Genomic DNA, 15133 nt, shown 5'->3' on the forward strand with positions numbered 1-15133 from the left:
ACTGTAGAAAAAGAGAGCTGAGGCCTGAGTCTAGAAAAATTTGTATACAAATTTGTCTGGGCTTTGGATGTTAGAAGCATGTGGCTGCTGCTGCTGCTAAGTCGCTTCAGTCATGTCTGACTCTGTGCGACCCCATAGATGGCAGCCCATCAGGCTCCCTCATCCCTGGGATTCTCCAGGAAAGAATACAACCAGGGGGCTAATCTCATATGTAATTTGGTGCCATTACCAATTGGACAGAAAGGAAGTCAAACCAGTCCATCCTATAGGAAATCAGCCCTGAATATTCACTGGCAGGACTGATGCTGATGCTCCAATACCTTGGCCACCTGATGTGAAGAGCCAACTTATTGGAAAAGACCGTGTTGCTGGGAAAGATGGAGGGCAGGAGGAGAAGGGGGCAGAAGAGGATGAGATGGTTAAATGGCATCATGGACTCAATGGACATGAGTTTGAGCAAATTCCAGAAGATAGTGAAGGACAGGGAAGCCTGGCGTGCTGCAGTCTGTGGGGTCACAAAGAGTCAGACACGACTGAGGGACTGAACAACCACCACCAATCTTCTTCTCCCTTCAGTCCTGCTCCAGTTTGGTTACTAGAAGCATGTAAGACTTGGAACAGGACAAGATAGGACACTTGAATTCTCACCGATGGTCTTGCTGTGACTTTCTGTGTAGCCTTCAAGCAATTTCCTGCCTCCTATCCCCAGTTATTTCATTGGTGACATAAACGATTGTTGCACTGATTTTGCCTAGAGTTTGTGAAGGCCGGTGGGAGAGCAGACTTTGAAACATGCTTTCCAACATGCTCTGAAAGGTCTCTGAGCTCTGCGGGGGAATTCACGAACAACTGGGAGGGTGATCATGTCATCCACACCCCTAAGGGTGCTGATGGTGCTGGAGCCAACCTGGTCAATCTGAAGGATGAAAGTCAATTGCAAAGTTGAAAATGGGCCCCAGATGCAGGCGATCAGACAGTTAGACTTACTTCCTCTTTTCTAATTTGAGGGGTTTCGTGTTGAAGAAAATCAGTGTGTTAGAAGCTGCAGGAGACCTAAACGCAGTTACCACGAAGCTAAGCTCTGTCCTCATGGCTGGAGTCTTCTACTTTTCTCCTGCTTTGCTCTGGGCAGCCCAGATGCTACTGGGTAAGTAAAATCTTGGAATTTGTGGAAATGGAGATATGTAGGACTTTAGGGAAAAGACCCAAAGGAAAGCAGCATGAACTAACTTCAGCACTCAGAAGCCAAGTTCAGGTGGGATATGGCTAGTGTATGGAAGTTTCGTGTGCGGGACTGAATGGCTCTTTCTGAATGGTATTTTTTTTCATCCTAAAAGTCCCCTTGACTATGATGCCCTCTTTGGCTACAATCTCAACTCTTTTCTTCCTTTTCTCAGATAAATCTTTTGAAAGAGTAGTCTGCATTTTTGCTTTCTCTGTTTCCCCACTTGTCACTCACTCTTAATGACCACAGTTTGGCTTCCGGTGGACTCAGTTTTGGCCAAAGTACAACAAACTCTATTCAGACACTTCACACTTTTAAAATCTTATCCTGCTGGACTTCTCTGCTGCATTGGGTACAGCTGATCACGTATTTTTCCTCGGCAATCTCTATTCCCCTGTCTTCTCTTTGTACTTCATGTATCTCTCTTGGTCCCTGTGGTGGCTTTTCTTCTCTTTCCCTTAAAGACTGGCATTTTCTACAGTTGCCTCCTTAGTTTTTAATTTACAGTCTCCTTAGTGAACTTATTTGTCTAACTTTTACCAGCACAACTGTATAATTAAGAGTTCTAAGTGATGCATCACACCCTAATCATGTTTTTGAGTTTCACATTCAAACATCAAGCTTTGCACAAGACATAGCTACCTGCGTGTTTCAAGATATCTCAGCACAATACGACCAGAGTGGAGCTCATCGATCCTCTTGGTGCCTCCCGCTCCTAATTTCATCCTTCTGGTTTTTTGACTGCACTGTGTGGCTTGAGGGATCTCAGTTCCTTAACCAGGGGTTTAACCTGGGCCATGGCGGTGAAAGCCCGGGATCCTAGCCACTAGACCATTAGGGAAGTCCCCAAATTTCATTTTTCACTGTTTTATCTCAGTTAATGGTATCCATCCAGAAATCTGGGTCAAAAATTCAGAGATAATGTAGATTCCTCCCTCTCCTTCATCTTTTACACATGATCAGTTATCAAGTTTGGCAAAGTCTACCTTCTAAGTTGGTCCTAGACCCGGTCTCTTTCCTGAAACATGACTAATCGTATCTACTAGGAGAATCCCAGGGACAGGGGAGCCTGGTGGGCTGCCTTCTGTGGGGTTGCACAGAGTCGGACACGACTGAAGCGACTTAGAAGCAGCAGCAGCAGCAGCAGGACAAGCCCTCATCATTTCTGTCTTGTGCTAGTCCAACAACTTCCTAACTAATCTTCATATCTCAGCCTGGTGTCCTTGAAATAAATTCGGACTCTGCAGCCAGAGTAATTTCTAAAATTCAAGTCTGCCAGCCAAAGCTCCTTATCATGGCATTCAAGGTCCACAATAACTTGGCCTTGTTTCAACCTCTTCAACCTCTTCTCTCACCCTCTGGGCCTTGCAATAAATCCCAACCTGCTTATGTTTACCCGCCAAACTCTTATTTATCTCCAAAGTTTTGTTCATACTGCTACTTCTGCCTGAAATGAGTCCCGTCTCCCTGCCCCCGCCATTGCTCCCTGCTCCTCTCTCGCTTACAATCTTCTGGGCATCCCTAAAGACTCAGCTTAGGTGGCATCTTTACCAGGAAATCTTCCTTGAGCCCTCCTCTCTGCTTTGATGGCTGCCTGTGCAAATTCTTTCTTTTTACTTTCTTCCTCCTCTGAAACAATCTCTTCATATGCCTGTGCCAGCCACTGAACTGAGAGTTACTTGTAGGCAGGGACAATGCCTTTTTGTTTGATTTTTAAAACTGTATCTTATTTATCTTTGAATTCTCAGCACCCACATTTCCCCTACACAATAGTTTTGTTGAATTGTTTTATTGAACATACGGAAACAGGACTGGGTGACTGAATTATGACACAGCAGTGGTATTGTGGTGAGAACAGACTCAGAATCAGATGCTCTGGTTTCAAGCCACTCTTCTTTTATTTACTAGCTCTGTATCACTTGGAAAAGCCACTTTTCATATTTCTGAACTCGGTTTTCCTATCCATAAAATGAGAATAATAATACCTGTCACGTAGTTTATTGAGTCAAAGTGCCTGGTAGCCTAACAACATTTTATTTTACAAAAAGAGATGAGGCTGTGTCCAGTTGACTGAAAGTGGAGGAACTGAAAAGAGGGTAGCAGGGTGATGAAGAGGGCTGAGAGGGGATCGAAAGAAAGCACCTGCTGCTGATGTAATGAGGATTAGGAAGTAGAGACTGGCCTTGCTAAGAGAAGTTACCAGCTCAAAGAAGAGTACTGGGACTTTGCAAGTGAAAGGGAGCAAAAGCAAGTGGGACAGGAAAGAACTGAGAACATGTGAACAGCTATGGGCCCAGGAGAGGGAAAGAAGCATTAACAGGGTCAAGAAGCAGTCACGGAGATGAGAGATTTACCTAGCCTGGGTCAGCCATGGAACTAAGAGGTAGGGTGAGGAAATGTGGTGGAAAAGCTATAACACTAAGTTTCAACCCCCAAGCAAAGAAAGAATTGTTTCATAGCTACCAGTACAGACTTGGAGTAGAGGGTCAGGGGTAGAGGGAAAGACACAGGATGGGCTTTACTGTTGCCAGGGAAGGTTCAAGGGACAGAGGACATTAAGGTAAAGGAGACTGAAAAAGGAAGACCTGAAAGGAGGAGCCAGGAAGGAGGTACTAAAAGCTAGTTAGTAGATGACATATTCAAGGATTAAGAGCAAAGTGAATCTGGGAAAAAGAAAATATGGAAGAAAGCCCCCAGGAAGGTCTGAGGACTAAAGTAGATCATGTCTGGACAACTAAGTAAAAAGAATACTGACTTTGGGCTCAGATGTACCTGACTTTCTTGCTATACTCCTTACTCTTTTTTAAAATTGGGGGTAAATGAATTGGCTTTTCAAAATCTGTTCATTTATTAATAAGATTTATAAAGTGGGGGTGAAATCACATGCCCAGAAATCTTGTGAGATTAGTGAGATAAAGTGTGAATGTGCCTGGCAATGCCTGGCACATGGTAGACCCTCAACAAATGTTAGAATCTGATCTCCTTTCCCTCTTGTCCTGTGTCTGTCTGCTCTGGGATCCTCTTTGTCTTTGACATCTGGTTTCCTGCACCTGCAGCTGGATGTCATGCTGGTGAGCTCACCATTCTCTCCCCACCCCCTTCCTCAAACCCACAGTCCACTCACTGACTGCACCCGGGAGCCAGTGAATCAAGTCAAATGTGTCCCTCTTAGAGAGCCACATGGGTCTCTTGGGAAAAAAAAAAAAAAAAGGTTTTGATGTCTTCTTACTCTATTTTAAAACGCGTGATTCCCCAAGGAGAGGGAGGAACCACTGTGGAGAGCCATTTCCTGTCCTCCTTCTCCAAGCTGCAGCATCATTTTCTGGTTCTTCTCCAACCATGCTCTCCGCAGCTGCCAGTTTTGAGGCGCTCCAGTGCAAAGGACCAGCCAGCACCCAGGACAGCATGTGCCACCCTGAGGATGACTTGACGGACCCAAGGGAAGTCAGCTTCCAGGTCAAGGGCTACACTTTCAGTGAACCCGTCCACCTGACTGTGTCCTACGGTGAGGTCCTAGAAAGGACTGACCAGTGCAGGCAGCTCTTTCTCCCATTTCCCAAAGCTCTCCTTTCAGCCCCACAGCCCACTCAGGAAGGTACCCCCAGGAAACTGGCCATGGGAAGAGATACCATCTGCTCCATCTTCAGCCCAAGAAGCCAGGGTACCCTCTGTGCTAGACCCTAGAGAAGCTGTCCCACACTCCCAACCAGAGGGCAGGTGGCCTGACCCCTCAGAGAAAGACTAGAGGGATCTAGTGTGGGCAGATTGAGGGAGCTCCCAAGGGGCAGTAGGTCACACTCAGCTTTTGCCTTGGCCCACAGACTGGCTGATCCTCCAAAGCCCAGCCAAGCCTATATTCGAAGGAGACCCTCTGGTTCTGCGCTGCCTGGCCTGGCAAGACTGGCCACTGACCCAGGTCACCTTCTACCGAGACGGCGCAGCCCTTGGCCCCCCCGGACCTAGCAAGGAAATCTCCATCACTGTGGCGCAAAAGGCCGACAGCGGGCACTACCACTGCAGTGCTGTCCTCAGGAGTCCTGGTCCTGGGAGCCCAGAGACGGCGTCTCCTGTGGCTCTCACAGTTCACGGTAAGCGCTAGAGGCAGTATCATCATGGTGGAGGCAGGTGGGGAAAGACAGAGGAACTACAAATGTCTTTCTCTGGAGATGGCAAGATCACCAAAGGCCTAAGCAGTAGGTTGCTGGCAGATGCCCCAGGTGGCCTTCAGGAGGAGCAGCATCTTAGCATTGCCCGTCCAAGCCCTTCAGCTTGACTCCAAGCTCAACATATTTCCTTCTGCTCTGTCCTACAGCTCTGTGCTCCCCAATGTTCACTGACTGGATGTCTGGCTTACTGTCAGATTTGCCAATCTCTAGATCTTCTCTAGTCCTGTCTATTGAAGAGAGAGACAACTCGAAAGGTTCAAATGGAACTTTTCTAAGAGAAGTCCTTCCTGATCTAGAAATAGAGGAAGGAATGTGGGACCGGGGTTCTTTGCTTGCCGGGGGCTCATCTGAATGAATGGCTGAGCTCCTCTTTCTCACCTCTCTCTCCCCCAGAACTGTTTCGAGCCCCAGTTCTCAGAGTCACACCCTCAGCTGAGCCCCAAGAGGGGAAGCCAGTGACCCTGAGCTGTCAGACAAAGCTGCCCCTGCAGAGGTCATCCGCCCGCCTCCTCTTCTCCTTCTACAAGGACGGCAGGACAATGCGTAGCAGGGGTCCCTCTCCAGAATTCCAGATCCCCACCGTGTCAGAGGCACACTCTGGGTCCTACTGGTGTGAAGCAGCCACTGAGGACAATCAAGTTTGGAAACAGAGCCCCAAGCTGGAGATCAGGGTGCAGGGTGAGTTTGTGTGTGTGTGTGTGTGTGATGGGTGTGAAAAAGCAGGAAGGAAGGGGATAAGACAATTGGGTCCGTGAGCTAGGGTTTGGTGTAAGCAGGTTAAGAAAAGACACACAGGAGGCAAGAACAATAAGCCAGAGGCCCTGGTGGTGGGAAAAAAAGCACAGAGAGGCAACTTCTCCCTCAGACTGTGGTGTACAACTCACCAAACCAAGACCTGAGCCAGCAGCTACTGCCCTGTAGACTTGACACTCCCTTCATGAACTCTGGGTATTTGTAGCAACAGAGTTTCTAGAGTGAGGATGAAGTAGGCTGGAGTTTATATTCAATTCTAGGAATCTCAGTCAAGAAGGCTGCATTTGATCTGAAACATACCCATAGGAAGTGTCCAGGGTAGGGAGGGCGCTCAAGTCATGTCATAAGGAAAATAATGGAAGGGATGGGAGAGGCTAATCTTGAAGAGGAAGTGACTCATGGGGCCAGCAGAGGCATCCTCAAAACACTGAAGGCTGGCACAGGATAAGGAATTACACTAATGTCAAGTACATTAGTGTAGAAAGCCATGGCAACCCACTCCAGTATTCCTGCCTGGAGAATCCCCATGGACAGAGGAGCCTGGCGGGCCACAGTCCATGGGGTGGCAAAGAGTCAGACACGACTGAAGAGACTTAGCATGCATGCATGTACAATCAGAGATTGACCTAGGACCAGTTACCTGTTGTACAACATGCCTGTTGGAAGGAATTCAATTAAAAGAGGAGGAACTGGCTAACATCCATAGCCCTTTTAATGATAAGGCCTCCCTGTGGAAGATTTTCAAGCAGAAGAAATGCAGATTTCTTCAGTTTGGAATTTGGACCAGAGTCCTCAAATTTTTGCTGCCACTGGGCTCCAAAGCTACTTTCAGAGAATAAGAAAGACTGACCAGGAGTATGAGGGTAGGACGAGAGTCAGACTTCACTCTGTCTGTGTCTCCTGCCCCCTAATCCAGGTCCCTCCAGGTCTGCTGCACCCACTACCTTGACTCCAGCTCCTCAGAAACCAGATGCTCCAGAAACTACTTCTACAAAGCCCCCTGGGCCACTGCCTCCACTTTCCACCCCTTCTTCTAAGGATCCAGACTCCTTTTCCCCTCTGCAAGGCCCAGACCCTCATCTGTATCACCAGATGGGTGTTCTCCTCAAGCAGATACAGGATATGAGAGTTCTCCTTGGTCACCTGGTCATAGAGCTGAGGGACTTGTCTAGCCACCTGAAGCTTGAGACCACAAAGGGTCCTACCAAACATGAATAAATAATTCACTTGCCATATTGCTTGACTACCCCCAATAAATCCAGTTTTTTTTTCTAGTTTTCATCTTTCTGTTCTATACTTATGCATAAATGGTTTTACAGGTTGCCCCAGTGTTTTGTTAGAGCAGCAGAGATAGGTGAGTATAAATAAATTTGTACCAAGTTATACCTAGAGTTTAACTATAATTGTGTATTCTGTCTTAACATGAAGACATATCCTGCTTGATCTAGAGAGTTGCCTTCTGTGGCCCAGACCAGAATCTGGTGAATGAAAGAGAAGCAATGAGATAGATTTAATGCAGCAGTCTCAACCAAGGGCAATCTCTCTCCATCCTAGGGGACATTTGGCAATGTCTGGAGACATTTTTGGTTGTCACATGGTGGGGAGGGTGTGCTGCTGGTGTCTAGGGATGTTATTTAAACATCCAGTAATACACAGAACAGCCTTCCACAACAAAGGATTATCTCGTCCAAAATGGCGATAGTGCTGAAGTTGGGGAATCTCAGCTTCATGTAGGTGTTGGACTCTGAGATGAACTTTTGCCGCTCTTACTTAATTCTCTCCCGCTAGCCTTAATTCAGCAAATATTAATTACATGCTGGTGTTTTCTGGCCTCTGCTACATGCCCAAATTGATGCTATGTTAAATATACCTATAAAACAGTGTTTCTGTCTATAGAGGGTTTACGATTTGAGATGGAGGGATGGTAATACGCCTACCCATTAAGCAATTAAAGCAGGGCATATACAAATTCCCCAGAGGATCCTACTGAATTATCATGCTTGATCACAGAAATATGTGATAAAGCCTAACACTGCTGGGCTTCCCAGGTGGTAAAGAACTTGCCTGCCAATGCAGGAGACTTGGGTTCGATCCCTGGGTCACGAAGATCCCCTGGAGAAGGAAATGGTAACCCACTCCAGTATTCTTGCCTGGGAAATCCCATGGACAGAGGAGCCTGAAGCATTACAGTCCACAGGCTCACAAAGAGTCAAACGTGACCGAGTGACTAAACAACAAAAGCACTGCCAGAACAGCAATTATTTAATTCATCTCTGAAATATTTTTCTTTAAAAATATACATAAATTGATTTTGGTACCATAATAATACTTTTTTCTATGCTTGGACTGCTACTGTGCATTCTCAGCCAATGAGAGCTAGCTTGACATACTCTACAGTAACCTTTGGTCAGTGAGTTACCCTTCATTTTATGACCTCAGCCAGGGGGGACTCTACCATATTATCTTAAATCACGTTGTGTGAAGTTATTCAGTGAGTGGTTTTTTTCTGCTATTTATTCTGTGTGCAGTTTGGACCCACAGTGATTTACAACGATGTGTATTTGATTGTTCCAGAAATGCCACAAAGAAACAGAGGAATAGAATCACGTTGAATGTTAAAATTCAAGTTTTCTGGTGGTTCCTGTGTTCTGCTTAGTCACTGACTGACTTAGTCGTGTCTGACTCTTTGTGACCCCATGGACTATAGCCCGCCAGGCTCCTCTGTCCATGGAGATTCTCCAGGCAAGAATACTGGAGTGGGTTGCCATGCCCTCCTCCGTGGTGGTTCCTGCTAAGTCGCTTCAGTCGTGTCCGACTCTGTGCGACCCCATAGACAGCCGCCCACCAGGCTTCCCTGTCCCTGGGATTCTCCAGGCAAGAACACTGGAGTGGGTTGGCATTTCCTTCTCCAAGCAAGTGAAAAGTCAAAGTGAAGTCGCTCAGTCCTGTCTGACTCTTAGAGACCCCATGGACTGCAGCCTACCAGGCTCCTCCGTCCATGGGATTTTCCAGGCAAGAGTACTGGAGTGGGGTGCCATTGCCTTCTAAAATGCCAGTTTTATGGTGATTCCTATCATCTACCAGGGGAAAGATCAAGAAGCAAATGAAAATTGGTAAAAGTCCACAAATATCACTGTAGCATGAGAGGATGGATTAACAAGTGTATGAGTGGGAGTTGCAAGAAATGATGACCAGAAATATGTCATTTGGGAGATGACCAAAGTAGAAGCTCAGGTGCCAATGGACCACGCTGAATGTACCTTCAAAGGTTCTGTGTTATAGCCATTCTACACGGAATTGATTTCACCTAGTGGTACCACATTCATAAATGCATCCTGCAAGCCTGCGCTAAATAAGGAGCCATGTACAGATAATAAAAGCTCTCAGAGAAAAAATAAGGAAGAAATGGGTGTAGCTGGCTAAGTGTCTTTTGTACTCCTCATCCATGTGTCAATGTGGACCTTTATCATCACACTGCATTTTAATTTTTTTACTATCTTATTTCTAGTCACTAAAAGGTGAGCTCTTGGAGGACTTCTTGAGCTCTCTGTTCCACATTGACTCATTGGTGTCTAGTTTAATGAGGGATGTTTAAACTTTCAGTGAATTGTGGATCATCGAACTGAATTGGGTGTCAGCATAATAAGGGAAGCATTGTGAAGAAGATGGGAATTAACTATACCTTAAAGGATGAGTAGGACATCTAGTATCAGCAAAATGTCCAGGTTCTCCCCTAGAGGACCCAGATTAGGTCAAGAACTGGATGCCTCAGGGAGAGAAACTGCTATCACCAGGGATAAGAAAGGCAAGAACAGAAAAGAAGGCGTGGAGGGAGAGAGCTTTTACCTGTCCTCATCTGTCTGTCCAGCCTGGGGAAATTGGAAAAAGGCTGGCAAAGAGGAACTGTTATACTAGATTGGGTTTATGGCCTGTGCAGTGTAGGATTCTGTAAACCAAAGAGGCCTTAATGCAGCTGCACCGGATGTTATCTCTGAAATAAACGTTAGATACCAAGCACACCTGTTGTCTTGTAAAGCTGAATACTTTTCACTTTATAACCCAGAACTTCATGCCTGAGTATACATACTGACTAGTATATATACATGTGTACCAGAAGATATGTACCATAGTGTTCATAATAGCACTATTTGTAAAATCACAACTTTGAATTCAATTCAGTTGTCCAACAGAAAAATGGATAAGTTGTGCTATCTTCACAGAACAGAATACTATACAACAGAATAAATGAACCATAGCTACAATGCAGCAGCATAAAAGAATATTAGGAATATTAATATTCAGTGAAAAAAAAAGTCCTAGAAGATACCATATGGTGTGATGTCCTTTCTACAAAGGAATATATTGTTTAGCCATTCATTCATACACGTGATAAAGTTTTTTAAAAAAGCACAAAAAAGGAAACACCATGGTCAGGATAGTAGTTACCTCTGGAGCTAATGGGAGACCACTGAGGAGGACCACACAGGTAAATATAAATTATTAATCAAAAAAATCTTCTTGGAGTAGGAATTTAGAAATATATATATATATATAAATCTCTAAATCATCTTCAGATTCCTTTATGTTATCTGCTTTTGTCTTTTCTTACAGGTAATAAGAAGCCAAGTTTATTACCTACAGTGTGAAGTAGTTCTTTTTCGATCTCCAAGTAATCTCAACTTGCTAAAGACTGCCCCTGGTATACTGTTAGAATTGCTGGATTTGGTAAACCTTTTTTTGTTGAGCTTAAAGACATGACTATAGATGTTTCACACATTTTCCCAGCCAGACAAGACAGCTAATTTTTGTCAGTACTGAAGTACCTTCATTTAATGGGTATTTATATGTACAGTACTGTGCAAATTGTTATAAGAAAAAAAATTTAACATGAACTCTGCTTTAAAAAGAGAGTTCAGTGGAAGTTTATGAAGAAAATCTGGCTTCATCCAGGTTTGTAGTTGCATTTTAAGAGACTTTTTGTATAATTGTGGATATTCTTTGATGCTACATGAGAACTCAACAAGGATAGTTTTTAAACATTGAGTTGCATTATGGAATCTGAAGCCATATCAACATGTATTTCTTTGTTTTTGGCTGCGGTGTCTTTGTTGCTGCATTAGGACTTTCTCCGGTTGTGGCGAGCAGGGGCTACTCTCTAGTTGCATTGCAGTGGCTTCTCTTTGCTGCAGAGCTCTAGTTCTAGGATGTGCAGGCTTCAGGAGTTGTGGTGCATGGGCTTAGTTGCCTTGTGGCATATGGGACTTCCCTGGACCAGGGATTGAATCCTTGTCCCCTGCCTTGGCAGATGAATTCTTAACCACTGACCACTAGGGAAGCCCTCAACAAACATTTCTTACTCTGCTGCAATAAAATTCAAAAAATAAAATCCAATGAATTTTTTTTGTACTTTAAACAGATTTTTCATTCTTGTGTTGGCAGTTGAAAATACTTGTTCACAAAGTTATAGAGATCTTTTAAATGTTGATAGCATCTCATTATATACAATATTTTAAAAATCAGATTCAGTATTAACAGAAAAGTCTTTAATTACTGGGAGACTGTCAAGCTCATGATAACAAATGCAAGTTTTTCTAAAGCTCTAATTTGCATTTGAAATCTGGAATTTCACGATTGGCAACAATTACTGTCAGATGTTTTCCTTGAAGTGACAGTCTCACTTTGTTCACTTTTAAGAAAATGTCTGAGAAATACCCAAGTCTGAATGACTACAGTTTTTCAGTCATTTTTTTAATTAAAAATGGTATTCCAAGAAAAAGGGTAGCTGGTTCAACTCAGAACTCAGTTGTGTAAGAGCTTTCCCTGAAGACAGTCATTGTATTTCAGTATGGAACAGAAGTGCATACTTCCTATTTCAGCACACAAAATATTTTAAGAGATGTGTACTTTGAGCTCAAAATGTAACAAAGTTATTTTTTAAATGATTTCATCAAGGTTTTGTTCTGTTTTCTTACTGTGAGCGCACAACATGACGGTGAAAAATACAGTTTGGTGCCGCTGCCTTCAACTATGCTTCAGATCTAACGGTTTTATCCCCCACTGTTTTGTGCCATCTATGCAAGTGTCAACCTAATGAAACAGGCAAGAGACCTCTTAGTAGGGTGTGAAGCTAGTGGTAAAGAACCCACCTGACAATGCAGGAGATGTAAGAGATGTGTATTCGATTCCTGGGTTGGGACGATCCCCTGGAGGAGGAAATGGCAACCCACTCCCATATTCTTGCCTGGAGAATCTCATGGACAGAGGAGCCTGGTGGGCTACAGTCCATGGGGTCACAAAGAATTGGACATGGCTGAAGTGACTCAGCACACAAACATAATTTTGACTTTTCAGATCCCTTAAAGGGTCACTGGAACCCCCAGGTATCTCTAGACCAAACTGAGAATTACTGAACTAGATCATTCTTAAGGCCCAGCCTGACATTACCCTCAAAAATCTCAATATTTACACATTTCTAAAAAGAAGAACCCATTTACTTTTTGATTCCTTAATCAGTTCTCTAGGTATAATAAAATAATTTTGACCTCAACCTCAGCTCAGTCATTTTAATGCTTCTAATTGGACACTTTTTAAGAGTCTAAGTTGGTTATACTACATGTTTCTTTTTTCCTTTGTACATCTGTGAGAAGACGCAACAACTTCTGCATAGCAGTGAAAATAATCAAGAATGAAAAGGCAACCTATGAAGTGGAAGGAAATATTTGCAAACCCTATAGCTGATAAGGGATTAATATCCAAAATATATAAGAAGCATGAACAACTTAGCAGCAAAATCCCAAATAACTTGATTAAAAAATGGATGAAGAATCTGAATAGGCATTTCTCAAAAAAAGATGTACAGATGGCCAATAGGTATATTAAAAGGTGCTCAATGTCACTAATTATCAGGAAAAAGCAAATTAAACCACAGTGAGATACCACCTCACACCTATCCGAAAGACTAGTATCAAAAAGAAGATAATAGGTGTTGCAAGGCTGTGGAGGAAAGGGAACCCTTGTGCACATTGTGGGGAATGTAAATTGGTGCAGCCACTATGGAGAACATTACGGAGGTTCCTCAATATTTAAAAATAGAACTGCCTAATGAACAAGAGTCCCACTTCTGTGTATTAGTCAGCTAAGTCCTGTCTGACTCTTTGCCACCCCATGAACTGTAGCATGCCAGGCTCCTCTGTCCATAGAACTCTCCAGGCAAGAACACTGGAGTGGGTTACCTTTCCTTCTCCAAGGGTTCTTCCTGACCCAGGGATGGAACCCTAGTCTCTAGCATTGCAAATAGTGGGTAGTTGGCCATTTTTTTAATGGGGGGGTGGCATTTGAGCAGTAACTTGGCAACATGGGATCAAATCACTAGCTCCCTAGGGACGTGCATGCAAAGCAGCAGGAAGAGCAAGTGCAAAGGTTCTGGGGTGCATATGTGCTGGGCACCTGGAGGGGACACATGCAAGTGGAGCTGGTGGAGAGGAAGGAATGGGTCAGACTTAATTCAGGCCACACCGTGAGGCCTCCTGGATGTACTCAGAAAGCAAAAGGGATACCAGGGGTTCTGAGCATGATCGGCCGAGGCCTGAAGGGGCCTCAGAAATATCTGCGAGCTGGGGGTAGGGCTCGAGCTCGCCGCGGGGCCGGGGTAGGTGCTGGCTTCTCAGTTCTCCCTCCAGGACACTTTGAGGCTGTGCACAAACTCGAGATCGAAGGGCTGCGAGGTGTTGAACCTGGAGAAGCCCAGGATGTTGGAGGAGTCCTCCACCACCAGGTGTAGAAAGTCCATGGTGACTTTCTACCATGGGGAAGTCCATGGTGACTTTCTACCATGGGGAAGTCCATGGTGACGAGGATGTACTTGAAAACGCTGAGGTCATTCCCAGCCTCAAGATGGTACTGAGAATGAGGTGGGAGATGGATGCGTTGGTGTCGATGAGGATGGTGGACACTTTTGTCATTGTGGAACTCCTTGAGCAGCGGGGTGGGGTCCCAGCTGTCGTCCAGCATCCTCATGGACAGAGTCTCCTTGGAGATGAGGAAGCCACGCACCAGTTCCTCCAATCGCAGCAAGCATTCGGCCCTGAGATGAGCACTCGCAGATGAGGCTGGCTGAAGGGTAGTTGAAAAACTTGGGGATCCGGGAGATGGCCAGGCTGGTGTCCTTGTTATTGGGGTACAGGCTGCCAGACACAAAGCGGAGGTACTGAAGGTGGGACATCTCCTCGGGACCCACCTTGATGTGGGGGATCTCCTCTCCACAGATTTGGCTCACTGTGGAGACAGAAGTGGGGCTGGAGGAGGGTCCCAGGACAGACACGGCCCCCTTGGGCAGGATCTGACACATGGTGTCCGTGGCCCTCTACTGGCTGCCCTGCTGCAGCCCAAAGATGTCTACTTCCACAGGGGCCTTGGCTGGGACTTCGATGATCCTGTTGATCTGCTCCCGGGCCAGGGTTAGGGTCAGGGTCAGACATTCACTGTGGCCCCACACAGTCTGGTCGTCCAGGATGGCAGCCCTGCGTGGTGATGAGAGCACCTGGCAGGTGGGGCTGGCCAAGGCAACAATCAGCAGCAGCAGCAGAGCTCAGCTGGAATCTTCCTCCCCTCCTCCCCGGGGACACAGCTGCTGTCGCCCCCACTCGCCACAGATCCTGGTGGGATGGAGGGCTGGGATTCCTCAAGGCCTGAGGATCAACAAGGGGGAGATGCTCTGGAGCTGGGTGGTGGGGCTGGGGCCAGGGTGAGGGTAGTCCACAGGGCCCCCTCCCCTGCCTCCGGTGGTGGTCCCCAGCTAATCCAAAACAGGGGGCTCCCAGGGAGCAGGGAGGAAGGAGAGGTGGAAGAGGAGAGGGAAAGCCAGGAAGGGGAGGAATAGGAAAGGAGAAAATGGAGGAGGGAAGGGGAGAGTAGAGAGGGGGAAGGCGCGAATGGAGGGGAAGGAGGGAGGGATATATATATATATCCCTAAGTGAAAAGGGAAATCAGT

General features: G+C 45.6%; 1 protein-coding gene across 1 annotated transcript; it reads left to right on the forward strand.

Moving 5' to 3' along the window:
* The first annotated feature begins 1022 nt into the window (after window positions 1-1022).
* Window positions 1023-7371, forward strand: FCRLA (Fc receptor like A). Its single transcript, XM_070363082.1, has 5 exons — window positions 1023-1147; window positions 4578-4730; window positions 5047-5313; window positions 5785-6069; window positions 7061-7371. The coding sequence occupies exons 1-5, from the start codon at window positions 1090-1092 to the stop codon at window positions 7360-7362; spliced, it is 1065 nt and encodes a 354-aa protein (XP_070219183.1). The 5' UTR covers window positions 1023-1089; the 3' UTR covers window positions 7363-7371.
* The last annotated feature ends 7762 nt before the right edge of the window (window positions 7372-15133 follow it).

Source organism: Bos mutus, chromosome 3 (genome assembly GCF_027580195.1).
Source record: "Bos mutus isolate GX-2022 chromosome 3, NWIPB_WYAK_1.1, whole genome shotgun sequence".
In the NCBI taxonomy this organism is placed as follows: Eukaryota; Metazoa; Chordata; class Mammalia; order Artiodactyla; family Bovidae; genus Bos; species Bos mutus.

Bases quoted from the DNA above. Each gene is read 5' to 3' on its own strand.
- FCRLA (XM_070363082.1), top strand. From the start codon at position 1,090: ATGGCTGGAGTCTTCTACTTTTCTCCTGCTTTGCTCTGGGCAGCCCAG. The intron at 5,314-5,784 runs GTAAGCGCTAGA...TCTCTCCCCCAG, and splicing joins TGTGGCTCTCACAGTTCACG to AACTGTTTCGAGCCCCAGTT. The intron at 6,070-7,060 runs GTGAGTTTGTGT...CCCCTAATCCAG, and splicing joins GCTGGAGATCAGGGTGCAGG to GTCCCTCCAGGTCTGCTGCA.